The 18,699-nt window shown below is 41.3% G+C and overlaps 1 protein-coding gene across 8 annotated transcripts in view; it reads right to left on the bottom strand.

The window, feature by feature from the left end:
- Positions 1-3,902: 3,902 nt before the first annotated feature.
- Positions 3,903-18,699, bottom strand: part of LOC124969514 (zinc finger protein 709-like) — a 109,941-nt gene continuing 95,144 nt past the window's right edge. For 2 of the 8 annotated variants that reach the window (XM_047532484.1, XM_047532483.1), the window contains one exon: positions 3,903-8,391. In XM_047532484.1, the coding sequence (XP_047388440.1) occupies positions 6,240-8,391 (2,152 nt within the window). In that variant the 3' untranslated portion in view covers positions 3,903-6,239. Of the gene's footprint in view, positions 8,392-9,107; positions 9,166-9,372; positions 10,259-16,411; positions 16,575-18,699 lie in introns of those variants that run through there. The other 6 variants (XM_047532482.1, XM_047532481.1, XM_047532486.1 and 3 more) reach the window with 6 other exon arrangements.

The following is an 18,699-nucleotide window of genomic DNA, read 5'->3' as shown; positions in this document are numbered from 1 at the left end:
CCCTAACACTTGACTGCTGGAAAAATGAGAAGCACGTTGAAGACTAATCTGAGTCCATGGATGTTGCATTCTGAAACTTAGTTTGAAACAGATCATTTAAGAATTCTCTTTGCTTCTCCAGACCTCACCATCCTCTCCACACAGGATCAAACCATGAAAAACCAATCTGACAAATGATGAAATAAAAATCTTAACCGGTTAATGATAAAATAAAAATCTTAACCACTTAACTACAATGAATTTCTATAAAAACAAGAATCTACCAAAAAAAACAAAAGAGAAGCAGCTCAGGGAGGCGACTCCTTCACCCACAGTTGACCACGGAGCCCACACTCAGGAGGTTAAATGGCAATGTGGGGAAGTACCTGGACACCTGCTGTCTGCCCTGAGAAGGTCTTGGATTTGAGGTTCCCACTTATCAGGGGATTGCAGGGAGACTTAAGAAAATAGGAGAATTAACACTGAGGCAACAGCTTCAGGTTCTAGAAAAACTTTACACGTTCTCACCCAATGGGTTAGAGAAAGGTTGCCAGTAAGTTTGACCACAGACGCACAAGCCTTCAAGACTGGAAATGCAGTCTGGGACAAAGAATGGAATATTCAGCCCCTGAAACCTCTTTGCAAGGGTCCGTTCACTGTTATTTTATTCACCCCACTGCAGTAAAAGTGGCAGAGATATGTGCCTAGATTCACTACACCTGGCTCAAGCCTGCAGCTGTGGATGGGGCATGCCCTCCAGAGCCTGCTGCACCCCTGAAGCTGACCAATCTGGAGAAAGGAAGTGCCAGAAAAGGACATCAGCCCTGCTCTAGTCACTCCAAGGGCTCATGAGCCTGCACAGCCCTAAGCTTGAGGAAGAAGCTACAGCCCTGCTTCAGTCACCTGGGGGCCTGGTGGAAGATAAATTTGCCACCAGGACAAATGAACTCTTTCAGGCTCTCAGACAGTTCTTATGCTGTAACGCATTGCCATCTCTTTCTTACAGTCACTTACATAGTTCTCTATTTGGGTTTTGCAACTGGTTTCATAATGGGTAGCTCTTAATGGCTGGAATCTTAGTAACAAAATTTCCTTTATACATTTTTATTTTGCTTATATGGATTTTCTAGTGTTTCTTCGGTGTTATTAGTTTGACTTTGTTAACGTGCAATATTTAACATATGCTCACCAAAATGTTCGTATATCATTTAGTCTGGTCTACTTTGATAATCTTAGGGGGCTCTGCTGTACTCCTGACCCAACAGTGGAAATCATGTGAACCATGTGTCAAATTGATCTATTACATCTAACAGGTGATAGAAAACATATATTTGGGACCTGTCCCACCAGAGAGATTCTATAGGTAGATGACTGTCTCTGGAAAGGAAAAAGAGGCTACAGGGCTTGGATCAAACCCAATAATAAGGGGGCTACAACTTGCCCTGGGAATTTACCCCCTACCAAAGGAATTTGCTATTGGTATTGCTCACCAGGAGACTCTAAATCTCTGACATGGGAAAATTTTATATAAAGTGTCTCAAGATCAATCGCACCAAGCCCCACTACAAACCCTAGCCCTGCTGCCAAACTATATGAGAGATTAAGCCCAAATTTGAACCTTTCTTCATTGGGGAAAAAAATCATCTCTTTTAGGACCTAGCAGAAAGAATTGCTCAAAACTTTGGGTTAAAAACTGTTGGGTCTGCGGAGGAGCCCTCATGAGTGAAGAATGGACCTGCACTGGAATAAGTCTAGATGCTTATTCCCTACTACTATGGAATAAGACCAATGTGGAACCAAAAACTGAAGGGCCCCAAGGCTGGGGGTCCTCATTTCAGAAGTATTTGGCAGAATGTATTGGAAGATTTGGACCCTATCACACCAAAGTGTCCCTAAAACCCCATGTAATAGAATATTGTTTTGGAATGCCACCTGGTGGCCAATGAAACCTACTTGGTTTGGGGCAGATAACCCAGGCTGGCTGGGCATTTATTGTCTAATATACAGAGAGCCCACTAAGAAAACAGTTCTTTTTAACTGTACCTGTCCAGACACTAACCAAATCAGGTCTTTTCAGGGCATTCGTGTGATCCATAAATTCTGGAGAAATCCAGCTCCTTCTAACTGGAAAGTACGTGATGAACTATTTTGGATCTGTGTGCAAAAGGCATATACCCACCTCCCTACAAATTGGAGGGGAACATGTGCTATTGGTACTATTAAACCTGGATTTTTCCTACTGCCCAATGCAACTGGAAAAGACCTCGGGATTCCCTTGTATGAGGATGTAGGGCCAAGGAAAAAGAGGTCCTTTGGGAAAGGACTTGATCTGGGAGGTCAACAATCTTGGGGGGAAGATGACTGGCCACCCCAGAGGATTATTGCCACGTGTGGTCCTGCTACCTGGGCACAAGATGGCAGTTGGAGCTACAGAACTCCTATTTACTGCTAAACAGGATTATTCACTTACAAAATGTACTAGAAGTTATTACTAATTAGACTGTCACAGCCTTTAACCTCCTAGTCACACAACACACCCAAATGTGAGCAGCTAGGTATCAAAATCGCTTGGCATTTGATTGCCTCCTGGCTGAGGAAGGGGGAGTATGTGGAAAGTGCAACAACTCAGACTGGTGCATCCAAATAGATGAGAATGGACAGGCAGTTAAAGACAAAGTCAGCAACATAGGGAAACTAGCTCATGTGCCAGTTCAAAGCTGGCAGGGCATTAAAGCTTGGGAGCCAAGCTCACTATTTGGAGGATACTTTGCAACTCTTGGTAGATTTAAGAGCTTCATTGGTACAGTGGGTATTCTGCTGCTCACCTGTTTATTGCCCATCAGTTTGGCTCCCAGTGCATTAAAACTATTAGGTCTACAATGCAAGCAGCTGTTGAAAGGACAACAGCAAAGCTTTCGGCATTATATGAGGCTTTAAGCCCAGAAGATGACAATGATGCTCTTTAATTTAAAAGATTAAATTATGGGGCACATCATTGAGGAGCGGAATGGTAGCAGCACCTCCTTCTCCACCAAAAATCTTAATTAAGCTTCTCCAGAGACCCCACCATAACCATTCTTAGACTATCAGCAAGAAGATTTGCAAGAGTTCAATTGTGGTTATGCTTCCTATTTCCTGTTCCTCTGTCTTGCAATAACTAAATTTGGCCACAGGCTTCATGATGTTGCTTCTGCTTTTGTGGTAGTGTGTAAAAATCTCTGAATAAGAATTTAAAAAATTAGAGAGGAGGCACTCTGTGAACTAAAATTTTTAAAAGCCTACTTATATGTAGACTTCTGCAAATTGTGAGCCTGAGGCCCCCCTCCCCTGCATACTGGGTACAAAGATCTAACATTTTCTGGACTCAGGGTTCAGAAGGAAGAATTGATTTGGGTGAAAGCCCCACTCTGGACCGGCTGCAGACAATAAACCTGCTTCCTGCTGATTCCTCAGTGTCCAGACTTGTCTGTCCTTCATCAACATGCCTCAAAATAAATGACCTGTTTAAAATGGTCTTATACACTGTCAGGTGCTCTGTTCATGCCTGCAATCCCTGCAGCTCCAGAGGTTGAGGCAGGAAGATCTCAAGTTCAAAGCCAGCCCAGCAACTTAGCAAGGCTCTGAGTTACTTAGCAAGACCCTGCTACTACCTAAAATATAAAAAGGGCTGTGAATGTGCTCAGTGGTTAAGCACCCCTGGGCTCAATTCCCATTACCTGTCTCCCCTTGGAAAAAGTAGTGGCTTATTCTGGTAGACTTTAACACTATCTAATACCTGAGAAGTTAAAAAAAAAATTATTTTGGAAGTCAATAGTCATAGATCCATTTTCTCCCTGATTTCTGTAAAATATTTCTAATTCATCTTCAAGAAATAGATGCCTTTGTGAAGGATATGGAGAATAAATCCAAGGACATTTTCCATAAGCTTTTGTCATTTCAAATCCCAGGCCTCAGCCAGAGTAAAGGAACTCAAAAGGGACTCCCACCTGCCTGGCAACTGACCAACAACCCCAATGGGTCAGCTGAACCCAAAACAATAAGCCAGAGGATATTCTCTGTCCACATTCCTGGTCCACTCTAATGAATCCACTGACCCCAATACAATGAAAGCCCAAAACTAACATCGTGTCCCACCCTAAACGAAGCCTATATAACCCAGACCCTTGCTTCGGCCCACTACCATTTTGTTCCCAAAATGAGCCATGCCAGGCGTTGGACTGATGAACTCTGCCACAAATACTGAGAAAAGAAAAGCTTGGTGACCCGAGGTTTGCTTGCCATTCCCACCTGTGCCATGTGTGCATCATTCATGCTGAAAATGTGACCGAGCAAGGTCAGGTAAACTGGAATGCGAGACAAAGTACCACGTAAATCCATTTCAGGAAAAAAGGCACTTTATTGCCTGTTTTGTTTTCTTCCAGTCCTAAACTCTTCTCCGGCATTAGTCAAATGTCTCTTAATAAGTTGTTCTGAGTGGCACAGGCCTAAAATCCCAGTTTCCTGGGAGGATAAGGCAGGAGGATTGCAAATTACACATTACACTGGGCAACTCAGAAAATTTATCAAAATAAAATAAACAGGACTGTGGATTTGCTCAGTACTTAGAAAATGTGAGGCCCTGGGTTCAGGGTCAGAAACTGCAAACAAATGAGAAAAGTCTCTTTGAATCATAAACTAGTGTATAGGGCTGACACAAGAATCCGAGTTTGCCTGGACTTGAGATCTAAGAAATGTTGCACAGATGAGACCTATAATTATTCAACATGGAAGTCTAACTTCAGTTTAGTATTCAACAAAATTGCTATCCCACGGAAAAAGAATTTCATTCCTCTCAGAAGTATATCTCTACTACAAAAAAGAGGATTCCATCATAATACTACCAATGTTTCCAAGAAAAAATTTTGAGAAAAAGCTGATATATGTTAATCTGTAATTAATTTAAAACGTTTAAGAAACTCTAAACCATGCACTGAAATCTGATTTAAAGAAAATATACATTTATTGCTATATCATGGGCATTTACAAATATGTAAAAATGAATTTCACCATTTTGCATAATTATGATGTACCAAAAGTCAGAAAACATCCCATCAAACTGAAATATATAAAATCCATGAAAAGAAACATACCCACGTATACATATACATTTCTCTGTATGTATACATAAATAAAACGGTATGAATACCCCATCGTGTGAGGCCACGAAGAAATTTGCAGTAATGCCCAAAACCTAATTCTTCAGTGGCCCACTACCAAAAATTACTTAAAAAGTACACAGAAATTAAACCTAATGTCATATTAGAAATACACATTAATTGGCTTTGGTTCCAACATGCTTCAAAATGTTAGAAGGCTTACTACCTGGTTTGATTAAAAATATGCTACATATCAAAGTCACATAGTCCAGCCTAGAGAAAACTCCCAGAAGTGTGTCACCTCAATCTTTATTTCCAAGAACACAAATCAGAAGTACACCGTGCAGAGATCTACTTGAAAAATGAATTAGTGGTGCACGCAATAGAAGTTTTGGGAAATCTCCTCCAGGGAGCACAATTTCTCCAGTCTTCTAACCAAATTATTTTGCACCAAGCTCTTCATAGCAATTGCATTCTGCTACATGAGGAATTTTAAAGGCCTCTGAAACTATGTTACAACTGACACCCCTCTTCTACGAATTTTTCTCAGTCACAGGGTTTTAATCCAGAGTGATTTCCTACATATGAACCAAATAAACAACACAGCACATCTCTTCTATTACGGGTTTCAATCCAGACTGGAAGGATGATACTCCACATGGGTACACTGAAGCAACACGGCAACAAGTATCCCTACGTCCTTTGCAACAATACAAGTTATTGCACCTGCTTGCTCATGTGTGCTAGCCAGTTCATGCGATAATAAAGAATTCCGATTTTCTGTATTCAGGGTTTCTCTTCGGTGTGTTCTTCCATGCTGTGGAAAAAATCTGAGAAGAAAGGCCTTCTCACATTGCTTACACTCATGGAGTTTCTCGCTTGTGAGTTCCTTGCTGTTTGAGAAGGTAACTGGACGGAGTGAAGGCTTCGCTGCTTTCTTTACACACACACAGGGTTTCTCTCCAGCCTGCATTCCTTCCTGTATTCTAAGGGTGGACGAATGACTGGAGGCTTATACACACTGCTCACATGCATGTGTTCATGTCACTGTGAATTCTTTTATGTCTGAGGAGACTGGGATCACTATAGGCTTTTCCCCATTGCTTACATACATAGGGTTTTACTCTAGTGCCAAGCCTTTTCATGTTTTCTGATTGAATCAGAATGACGGAAAGTTTTCCCACATTGTTTGCATGTATAGGGTTTCTCTCCACTGTGAATTCGTTCATGTCTTTTAAGGTTTGTGGAGGAATTAAAGGCTTTTCCACATTGCTTACATACATAGGGTTTTTCTCCACTATGAATTTTTTCATGTGTTTTAATGTCACTAGAAAAACTAAAGCCTTTTCCACATTGCTTACATACATAAGGTTTCTCTCCACTGTGAATTCGTTCATGTCTTTTAGTGTAGTTGGAAGAACTAAAGGCTTTTCCACACTGCTTACACACATAGGGTTTTTCCCCACTATGAATTCGTTCATGTATTCTAATTTTGCTAGAAGAACTAAAGCCTTTTCCACATTGCTTACATACATAGGGTTTTTTCCCACTGTGAATTTGTTCATGCATTCGAAGGTAACTGGGAAAACAAAAGGCTTTCCCACATTGTTTGCACTTATAAGGTTTCTCTCCACTGTGAATTCGTTCATGTCTATTAATGTTACTGGAAGAACTAAAGGCTTTTCCACATTGCTTACATACATAGGGTTTCATTCCAGTGTGAATTCGTTCATGTTTATGAAGGAAACTGAGAAAAGGAAAGGCTTTCCCACAATGCTTACATACATGGGTTTTCTTCCAACTATGAATTCGTTCATGTTGATGAAGGTCACCGAGAATAGGAAAGGTTTTCCCACATTGCTTACACGCATGGGGATTCTTTCCCATATGAACTTGTTCATGCCTTTGAAGGTCCTTGGAAAAAGGAAAGCCGTTCCCACACTGCTTACATACGTAGGGTTTTTCTCCACTGTGAATTCGTTCATGTCTTTTAGAGGAGCTGGAAGAACTAAAGGCTTTTCCACACTGCTTACACACATAGGGTTTCTCTCCACTATGAGTTAGTTCATGTACTCTAATTTTGCTAGAAGAACTAAAGCCTTTTTCACATTGCTTACATATAAAGGGTTTTTTCCCACTGTGATTTTGTTCATGCATTCGAAGGCAATTGGGAAAACGAAAGGCTTTTCCACATTGTTTGCACTTATAAGGTTTCTCTCCACTGTGAATTCGTTCATGGATTTTCATGTAACTGGAAGTACTAAAGGTTTTTCCACATTGCTTACACACAGAGGGTTTCTCTCCATTATGAATTCTTTCATGTGTTTTAAAGTCACTGGAAGAACTAAAGGCTTTTCCACATTGCTTACATACATAGGGTTTTACTCCAGTGTGAATTCGTTCATGTTGATGAAGGTCACCGAGAATAGGAAAGGTTTTCTCACATTGCTTACACGCATGGGAATGCTTTCCCATATGAACTTGTTCATGCCTTTGAAGGTCCCTGGAGAAGCGAAAGCCATTTCCACATTGCTTATATATATAGGGTTTTGCTCCACTGTGAATTCGTTCATGTTTTCTAAAGGAGGAAGAAAGCTTAAAGCTTGGTCCACATTGTTTACATACATAGGGTTTCTCTCCACTGTGAATTTGTTCATGTTGTCTAATTCCGCTAGAAGAACTACAGCCTTTTCCACATTGCTTACATACATAGGGTTTCTCTCCACTGTGAATTCGTTCATGTTGTCTAATTCCGCTAGAAGAACTAAAGCCTTTTCCACATTGCTTACACACATACGGTCTCTCCCCAATGTGAATTTGTTTATGTGCTCTAATGGAGCTGGAATAACAAAAGCCTTTTCCACATTGCTTACATACATGGGGTTTGTCTCCACTGTGAATTCGTTCATGTGTTTTCATGTATCTAGACGTACTAAAGCCTTTTCCACATTGTTTACACACATGGAGATTCTCTGCTGTGTGAGTTCTTTCATGCTTCTGCAAACACTGGTGATAATGGAAGGCTTTCCCATGTTCCTTATGTTCATGTGGCTTCTCTCCATGTTTCTGATACTCTTGTGCTTTGTGTCCAGTGTGAGCTGCTAGGGGAACGGCTAGGAATGAATCAGCAATGACGACTTCTCTACACACATGATGTTCACCTGGTTTTACTCCAGAAGAACTTGTCTTGTTCATAATAAGATCTATGATGTGCCTGAGGATTTCTCCACACTGACTATCTTCTTTCTCTTCAAGGAGTCTCTCTACTACTTGCTTTCTGCAAAAATTGTAAAGTAAATTACTAAGGATTTATTTATTAATGATTTACCACAAGATTTGGTTAATGCTATGTAACCTTTACTGAGGAGCTACAGTCCAGTTGTTTTAAAGTGTTTTTTCCCTGTTTTTTACTGAGGCAGTGTCTCAGTATGTTGCTCAAAACTAACTAAAGTGCTAAGGCTGAACAACCAATTGTGATCCTCCTGTCTCAGCCTCCCAAGTTGCTAGGATTTCAGGGTGCACCACCACCCAAGTTGGGCTTCTTCATATTCCCTCCATATAAGTATTTGCTAACCCTGAAGATATTTATCACATTTAATGACAACTGAGTACTACTTATGTGAAAGGCATGGAACAAAATTCATACTGGCTTTTGTGATATTTGCATATACACAGCAAGATGTGTTCAAAATGGGTTCCACTTAAAAGCAATTTCATACATTTCTAATAATTTGTGCATGGAACACAGTCTGTGTATAATAAACAATCAGAAAGGGTCACTTGTCATATCATGTTAGTGCTCCAAATGGTGCCCATTCCGGATCATCTTGAATTTTGAACTTTCCAATTAGAGATGCTCAACCTGTATGCCATGTCAGAAAACTGAGATTAAATCATTTTGAACCTTGCCGGGTATCAATGACTTCTTTTATAATTTGTTATAAGTTACTCCAAGATTTGTGAGGGCATTGTCTTCTCTTGTGAGTCAATTACCTTAGATTTCCCCTGGAATCGTAGTGAATGTGGATGGTCTCATTTTTCCATTGTTTTCCTAAAATGTAGATCCAGAGAGAGCATTAAGACTTATATTACCATTACATAAAAACTATCAGAGACTTGCAGATCTGTTGTGTAATGTCACCATGTCGGTATAGTCAGCACAAAGTGGGCTTTCCATATTCCAAATCATGGAACAGCACTAATCAGGAAATAAAAACAGTTCTCTGATTGACTAAGTGAGGAAATAGGTCACTCTTACCTATAGTGGTCAGGTTCCAGATGGTTTCCTGCATCACGTCTCTGAAGAGCTTCTTCTGGGAAGGATCCAGCAAAGCCCACTCCTCCAGGGTGAAGTTCACAGCCACATCCTCAAAGGTCACTGACTCCTAAAACATCCCATAGGTATCGCCAGGAGGAAATGAGACACATGGCACTGGAGACCTGGACTCACTGTGTGACAGTTTCACATGACACTAGGTCTTCCCAATACTCGTTGTCACACACTCACTCTCCAGCCATGCTCACATCCTCTCACACGGCAATTCTGATGCTGGATTTCACTTACTTGGTAGAGTAACAGGGAGAGCAGGAACAATCACCATGGTGCTGGGTCACTCCAACTCTCTTTGTACACTGGTCTCTAGCACTTCTCACAATACAGTCTTACTATGTACTGTAGTTAGTAACAGTAGCCACCCTGAGACAGCATATTCTTAGAAATGCTTGAGAACAAACTTTGATCTTTGGTGGTATGTGGGAATTGTTTTTGGGATGAACCTCATTATTTTAAGTATAAAGAGGAAACTTGGGTTCCCATGCAAGTTAACTCAACAAAATCCAGTCTGTTTAATGTCCTGTTGAATAAAGGGATTAAGTAATGATGAAGCAGTTGATTCTCAAAGAACACATGGAAATCATACTCCCCTAGTCAGAGCATCAAACTACATTAAGCAGAAACATGGAAGTGAAAAGAAAATCACATATCCATAGTTAAAAACTGAGAATTCAACTTGTCTCTAATAGTAAATGATAGGGCAAGGAAGCAGAAAATATATAAAGACAGCTGAAATCAACAGCATCATATATGAAATGGAGACATTTGACACTGTAGAACAACAATCACAGTACATATTTTATCATTTACTTTTCTTTTCTTTTTTCTTTTTTGCAGGCATGGAGATTGAACGCAAGGTGTTGCAAATGCTAAGTAAAGATATCTATGACTGAGCTATATCCCAAGCCTGAGTGCACATTCCTCTAAGATCACTACAATATTCACCAACACAGACCATATTCAGAGCTAAATGACATACCCTAACAAATCTAAAGAAACAGAAATCATACGCGATTGCCCTCAGATCAGACTGGAATAAAATGGGAAATCCACAGAAGATAAAAAGCTGCAAAATCTCCAAGGAATTGCACACTATTCTTTTGAATAACACATATATCAGAAGACACAAATTCAAAGAAATTTAAGTAATTCACAATATGTGAAAATGAACAAACATCTTTTTAAAGTTTTTTTAGTTAATAGATCTTTATTTCATTTATTTATATGTGGGGCTGACAATCGAACCCAGTGCCTCACCCATGCTAGGTAAACACTACTGCTGACCTACAACCCAGCCCCTAAACATCATAATATCACTTGTGGGATACAGAAAAAACAGTACACGAGGATGAATTTAAAACAATAAATGCACATATCAGAAAGGAAGAAAGAACTCAACAGTCTAATGTTGCATATCAGATAAACTCAGAAACAAGAGCAAAGTATTCTTTTTTTTTTTGCAAAGTATTCTTAAATAAAGCACAGTGAAATAACTAGAGAGGATATCAGCAAAATTACAATCTGGAAACAAAAACAGGAAATCAGTAAAATCAAATAATTTTTTGATCAAAATTGATTACCCTTATTTAGCTCACTGAAACAAAAGAGAATACACAAATTTATAACCTTTATAATGAAAAACATGCCATACTAATCCAATCAACATTAAAAGGAACTTCCAAGGATAATAAGAACTATTTTATGCCCATAAATTGAATAATTTGCAAGAAATTAACCAATTCCTAGAAAAAAACAGAAATCACAAAGGATAGATAAACAAATGATGACAATATGTGATATACAGTAATATATGACTATGGGACTGTATGTATATGATAGTATACATGACGATATAATACATATGACTATATGTATTTATAATTTGAAACAAGCTGGGCACAATGGTAAATGCCTGTAATTCCCAACATGGGAGAGTGAGGCAAGAGGATCACAAATTCAAGGCCAGCCTGGGCAACTTAACAAGACCCTACCTCAAAATAAAAAACAAAAAAGGTTGGGGATGTAGTTTATTGGTAGAGCACCACTGGGTTCTATCCTCATTACCAGGAAAAAAACAACAAAATCAAAACCATAACAAGTGACAAAAACAAGAACGATCTGCCCTATGTGACATCACTGGTTTATTCTAACATCTAATGAAAATATGACAAACACCATCCACACTCTGTTCCAAGCAACAGAGGAAGAACTACTTAATAACTGATGATATCAGGCTCATAGTGCCAAGATAAAAACAAGATATGGAACAAGAAACAAAAAGAATCCCTTAGCCAGGCCTGGGAGGACACCAGGCTGCTGTAATCCCAGCAGCTCAGGATATTGAGGAGGTAGAATCCCAAGTGCAAAGTGAGCCTAAGCAATTTAGGGAGGCCCTAAGCAACTTAGCAAGACCCTGTCTCAAAATAAAATATAAAAAAGGGCTGGGGATATGACTTAGTGGTTCAGCACCCCTGGTACCAAATCCCTGGTACCAAAAACTAAACAAGTCTTACAAAGAAAGATTTAAAATCGCAACAAAAAATGGCAAATTATATCTATCCATGTATAACAAATTATATCCAAATTATATCTATCCATCTATCCATGTATAACAGAATGATACAACAAAACCAAGTGGAAATGACTTCATGTAAGAATGCAACGATTACTGAATTCTTACAAAATCAATTAATGCCATTCATCATCTCCAAAAGCTAAACAAAAGTTCCTCAGATCAAATCAACAGGTGCACAGAAAACAGAGGAAAGCATGAATAATAGGCATTGAGACTGAGAAGGAACAATTAAAAATATCTTGTTCAAGGGGCTGGGGAGATAGCTCAGTTGGTAGAGTGCTTGCCTTGTAAGCACAAGGCCCTGGGTTCCATCCCCAGCACACACACACACAAAAAAAAAAAAAAAAAAAAATCTTGTTCACATATGCCATTATTACCTACTCAGAATATCCAAAGAACCAATGAAAGCTCCTGTAATTACTAGGGATTGCAGAAAGGCTAGACGAAACACGCAAGGTTAATATGCAAAACAAATCCATCATTTTGGTATAAAAAATTCAAGTTCAAATGAAAAATGCCACTTATATGTCACAAGGAGACAGAAGTGATTTCACAAAATCTGAATATACAAGAAAAACGCTCACTGCCAAGAGGTTACTAATAAAAACAAGATGTAACCATACAAAGATGGTGTTTATTGCAAGATGGAGAAAAATAGATCGGATCATTCCAAGTGTTGGCAACCCCCAATAAACACATCAACTGCCAGCTGTGGTGGTGCACGCCTATGATCCCAGAGGCTTGGGCGTCTGAGACAGGAAGATCACAAGTTTAAAAACAGAATAGGCAACTTAACAAGGCCTTAGCTTTAAGAAACTCAGTGAGACCCTGTCTCTAAATAAAATACAAAAAAGGGCTCCGGATGTGGCTCAATGGTTCAGTGTCCCTGAGTTCAAAACCAATACAAGAAAAAAAAATAAAAGAACCAATGAAGTCAGTTGATAAATTCATGCAGTATTACAATTTCCTACCTAATTGAAATGTATCCATCGTTTATACACCAGCAAAATTTTCCCAGTTTTAAAATTTTTTTAAATTTCGCATGTATATTTTTAGTTGTTCTTTATTTTATTCATTTATTATATGACGTTCTGAGAATCAAATCCAGTGCCTCACACATGCTAGGAAAGTGCTCTTCCAAAGAGCCACAACACCAGCCCTCTTTCACCATTCCTTTTTAAAAAACACTAATACAGTAGCACTTGGAAACAAAATCAAAAACATTGGCAACAGCACAGAAATGACTTGAAGCAACCTAGGTTCCATAGGCAGTGGAATGAGTGAATGCACTGGTTCAGCTCAGCCTTACCTGCCATCATAAATGCAAATGATGGAGGCAAGGACTTACAAATTGACTCATTCAAAATTTCAATGAGCCAAAACCAAGTTTTGGAGTGAACATGTGGTTAAGTCATAAAAGATGTTCAAAAAATCCACCCTGCACTCACCCCTGCCTGCACAACTTGATGAGATCAGTGAAACAGAAAAGAATTGACCACAGCCTATTTATTCACTTGTGTGATGGTTCCATGGATGTTGATAATCTTATTGAAACTGACTCTGAAACAATTATTTTTTTCAAGAATCCTTTTTGCTTCTTCAGACCATAGTTCTATCCCCTGAGGTCCAACCAACAAAGCCCAATTTTAAACTCAAATCATGGAAGAACATTCCTAAATGCTCAACTAAACTGGAATTCTAAATAAACAACATTCTATGAAGGAAATAAAAAGGAAGCAGTTCAGGGAAGCAGCCTGCTTCACCCGCAGTTCCCAAGGGAATCCACACTCACAACCTTAAACCCACCCCTAAGCTTAGGGACCACCCTCACAGTGCAGATGCAGCACAGGTGGCTCACTCCCACAAGTGAGTGACAAGCCACAATAGTGAATTCTGGGACCTCCACACACCCTACTTGACCCTCATTCCAATGTGGAAAGGCTCACTGCTCCACAGGCTCAATTCTAACCAGTGACCACTCACTTATCTCCAGTCAGATGCGGCTGTGGACCCGTGGAACCTTTCTGACATCACATGTGTGGTGTTTGCTGAACACCAACCTACTCTCCAACACCAGCTGGCTGTCCTACCATTCAAGTCTGACACAGAGGGAGCAGGATTCCAAGGTCGGAGCTCGGTTGAACGACACTGTCCTCACTGCAGGTGACAGACCAAAAGTTCTGAGTGTGCTCTCTGTTAACCGGTCCTCATTCTAAAGTCATCTATTGGTGACACCCTCAGTTATATCATCACAATAAATTCACAGACTACATGAAACAGGCTCACCATCCAGAGTCAACAAAACTCCTTTACCCAGGGAATCCTAAGTAAATCCTCTGTGCCAGAATCTGGGACAAAGATTAAAAAGAAAAAGCAAAAGTTGCATTATACACTGAAAAAAAGTCTCAAATTCATAAACCCTTCACTCCCGGAGGCAGAAACCAAAGGTATCTTTTCTTCAGTCTGCCATTCTCCAACTTTTTCAGGTATAAAAATTGCATTCTGACTGGATCAGTTCCCTGGAGGCTAAAGCAAGAGAAGATGTTGAATTTTACCCAAGACTGTAATCCTGTAAACAAGGATGACTTTAATAAACCCCACCTCACAACACATTCTGCAGATACATCCTAGGAAAGAAACACAGGTTTTATCATACTAAGATGATTTACCCCTCCCCCCTTTTTATAGTACTGAGGATTGAACCCAGGGACACTCGACCACTGAGTCACATCCCAGCTCTTTTTAAAATCTTTTATTTAGACACAGGGTCTCACTGAGTTGCAAGGGCCTCAGTTGCTGAGGCTGCCTTTCTACTTGTGATCCTCCTGCCTCAGTCTCCCCAGCCACTGGTATTACAGGTGACTGCCACTGCATCCTGCCTCCTTCCCTTTTTTGAATCAACAAGGTCAGACACACAACTTCCAAATTCCTACTTTTCTTTTTTCTTCTTCTGATGCTAGGGATAGAACCCAAGTGATCTACCACTGAACAACATCTCTAGCCGAAATTCCATTTTCTTTTAAATCTCAAAAATGATCAGTTCAAGATATCAAACTTTCCTTAAGTTTTTCTCCTTCCTCAGGTCCCTATACTTTGACCACCCTCACACTGATTCAGCCTACACCCTTCCTTTATTGTCATCCCAAGAACAGGCTCACATCAGGGTAAACTGTTCTCAGACGTAGGAGCTGATTTTGTAGCCTGCATCATCACTTTTCAAACCCCAATTTTTGTGATCCAGTCAGAAAGATTTCAGACATGTGGCTCAGAGTCACAGATATGTTTATCAGAAGGACTAGAAGAGAAAAGGGGATAGTTTCAAGGGAGAGTGGGTGGCTCAGACAGGAGAGGCACAGTTTGCCTCTCCTGAACCCAGTTTTATGGGGGGGGGGGGCAGGGAAGTTTCCAGAGTGGTCACCTCTTGACTTCCAACAGGAGGATGACATCACACTTTTAAGTGCCCACTGCCATGAAAACTCTCGGTCACTTTGGCCTATTGTGACTGGTTCTAACTGGAACCAGTTCTTACAGATTTTACGGTTAGGGGAAATTATCCCAATTTTCTCCCCGAGTTCCAGGATGTGACTGGTGTAAGGGTAACAAAACTCGCCCCCTTCAGGTAACTGTGTTCTCATCAGCATTTCCCCTGCAGATAACAGGCAGTTCCTTGAGGAAAGTAGCATATCCTGTCACCTTAGCCAGGCTGGGCTGCAGGTAAACTGCTTTCCGTAAGTGAGAACCTGGGGTCTGCACTGTGGCCCGCTGTGTGGAATGAGTGATCACACCGCTCACATCTCTCTCCCCTGCCACTTCTCGTCTGGTGTCTTCCTCTCGAAAGGAAAAGCCGTTTTCCGACCTCTTGAAACAACTGCAGACCTTCCGCGGAGGCTTTCCTCCTACTGCTCAGCGCGCACCTGCCTCCTCCAACCACCCCGGGTACTGCTGCTCTCCCTGCCCATCCGTGTGGCACGGTGGGGACACATCTGTGTGGATGTTCGCCTCCAGCCGCCAGAAGCCTGGCACTAAGGGGACACGGTGCACGGCTTTAGAGCCGGCTCCCCAACGTTCCGGAATTCAGGGTCACCAGGTCCCCCTGACGGGCAGGGACGCACTGGGCACCCGCGCCAGCCTCACACCGAGTCCCAATCTTCCCGCGAACCTCCCGTCGCCACCGCGGATGGGAACACGCGGGGGCTGCGGGGGCCGCGCGGCCCACAGACGCTCCGGCCCCGCCAAGCGGCCGCGCAGGACCCAGGGCCGAGCCGGCCAGCGGGCCTCGAACCGCAGACGCCGCAGGAACGCCGGAGCCCCGGCTCCTTCCACAGCGACTCGTCCCTTCAACTCACGGAGACCCGCTCCCGCTCCCGGAACGACGCCCTCCACACTCACCATTGCCTGGGTTCTGGGGTTCCCGGCTCGGCCGCAGCGCGCAGAGGGCGGAGGTCACAGTGACCAGACTGAGGACCTTAAAGGTGCTCTTGGCAATAAGCGCAGGGCAAACTATGGCGGCACCAGGAAGGAAGCTGTTCAAAAGGTGAGGGTTTCCGCCCTCTTCCAGCTGCGCTTCTGATTGGACAGTTCTTGCCCACCTCAAGACTCTGATTGGCTAGTGTTCCAGGACCCGCCCATGCACGCTGAGCGACAGCAGGACCGAACCTCTACCTGGCTGAATAGAACCCGAGGGATGGTTTCCAGCTTCAGCCCTTCCCAGCCCCACCTCCTTCCAGGGCTGGGACATGACCTCACCTGAAGGATTATTGCACTTAATTCATTATGTTCCATCATCCCAGAGGTGGAATACCTATAATATGATCTTATATAATTGCATGAGGAATGTAACTATATTAACTAGTATTAGTAAATGTGATAATAGACAAGTTCTAAATTATAATTTCCAACGTATTTTAATGAACTCGAGTCAATCTCATTGAACTATTTGCAGAATGGGTTAAGCCCAGTTTGATCCAGGCTTTTCAGAACTATCACTGTCTCCTCACTGTTTCTCCCCCAATAATTGGGGTCACAAATGTGCTCACAGTTTCAAACCACCGTGCCATGATGGCACCCCACACAAACACCTCAGAAGGGGACATCTGTCCAGACTATGCCAGGACACAATGGAATACAAGGGAGAGCCTCATAGTGTCAGAGTTCAGCCATTTGAAAAGAGGCGGTGGCTTCATCGCTTCTTCATGACTTCTTCCCGCCTTTTGTCTTTTTTTTAATTAAAGAATTTTTTAAAAAATTTTGCACACAGCATTTGGATTCATTGTACACAAGTGGGGTAAAACTTTTCATGTCTATGGTTGGACACAATGTAGATTCACAACTTTCATGTATCATAAATATGCATAGGTTAATACCGTTTTTCTACTAAATTTCCATCCCCCACCTCTTACACCCCATTTTCCTTTAAACCATGCAAAGTTCCTTAATTCTTCTCTCTGCCCCGCCCCCCAGCCATCCCCCCTTGTTATATATCATCATCCACTTTTCAGAGAAAACATTCCGGCCTTTGGTTTTTTGGGCTTGGCCTATTTCACTTAGCATGATATTTTGAACTCCATTCACTTACCAGCAAATGCCATAATTTTATTCTTCTTTATGGATGAGTAATATTCCATTGTGTACATATACCACCGTTTCTTTATTCATTTGTCAATTGAAGGGCATCTCGATTGGCTTCACAATCTAGATATTGTGAATTGAACTGCTATGAACATTGATGTGACTGTGTTATGTAGTATGCTGATTTTAAGTCCTTTGGGTATAAACTGAGGAGTAGTATAGCTGAGTCAAATGGTGGGTCCATTCCAAGTTATCTGAGCAATCTCCATACTGCTTTCCAGAGTGGTTGCACCAATTTGCAACTGCACCAGCAATGTATGAATGTGCCTTTTCCCCCACATCCACAAACACTTATTATTGCTTGTGCTCTTGAAAATCACTTTTCTAATTGGAGTTAGATGAAATCTTAGGGTGCTTTTAATTTGCATTTCCCTAATTACCAGGGATGCTGAGCACTTTTTCATACATTTTTTGATCACCTGTATATCTTCTTCTGTGAAGTGTCTGCCCATTTCCTTAGCCCATTTATTGACTGGGTTCTGTGTATTTTTGGTGTAAAGTTTTTAAAGTTCTTTATAAACTTCAGAGATGAGTGCTCTGTCTGAAGTGCGCGTGGAAAAGATTTTCTCCCACTCTGTAGGCTCTCTTTTCACATTACTGATTATTTCCTTTGCTGAGAAAAGCTTTTTAGTTTGAAGCCATCCCCTTTGTTGATTCTTGCTTTTATTTATTCCGCTATGGGGGGTCTTGTTAAGCAAGTCTGGTCCTAAGCCAACATGATGGATCATATGTCTCCAGAAATTTGTCCATGTCTTTGATATTTTCGATTTTGTTGGAGTATAGATTTTCAAAGTAGTTTCTCATTACATTATGTATTTCAGTGGTGTCTGTCGTGATATTTTCTTTTTCATCACGAAGTTTAGTAATTTGAGTTTTCTCTCTCCTTCTTTGTTAGTTGTCAGGGGCGGGCTCTGAGGGCCCCAGAGTGGCATCATGGCCTGATCTCTAAGATGGCGCCTGGCAGCTTGCCAGACATAGCTGCACTCTTAAACAAGTTTCAGGAAGTAACTCTGGTTGGCTGTTGTACATGAGGCGATCCTGGTATCTGC

This window comes from Sciurus carolinensis, chromosome 17, assembly GCF_902686445.1.
Source record: "Sciurus carolinensis chromosome 17, mSciCar1.2, whole genome shotgun sequence".
In the NCBI taxonomy this organism is placed as follows: domain Eukaryota; kingdom Metazoa; phylum Chordata; class Mammalia; order Rodentia; family Sciuridae; genus Sciurus; species Sciurus carolinensis.
Note: the sequence above shows the minus strand (reverse complement) of the source record. Positions and strands in the feature narration are given on the sequence as shown.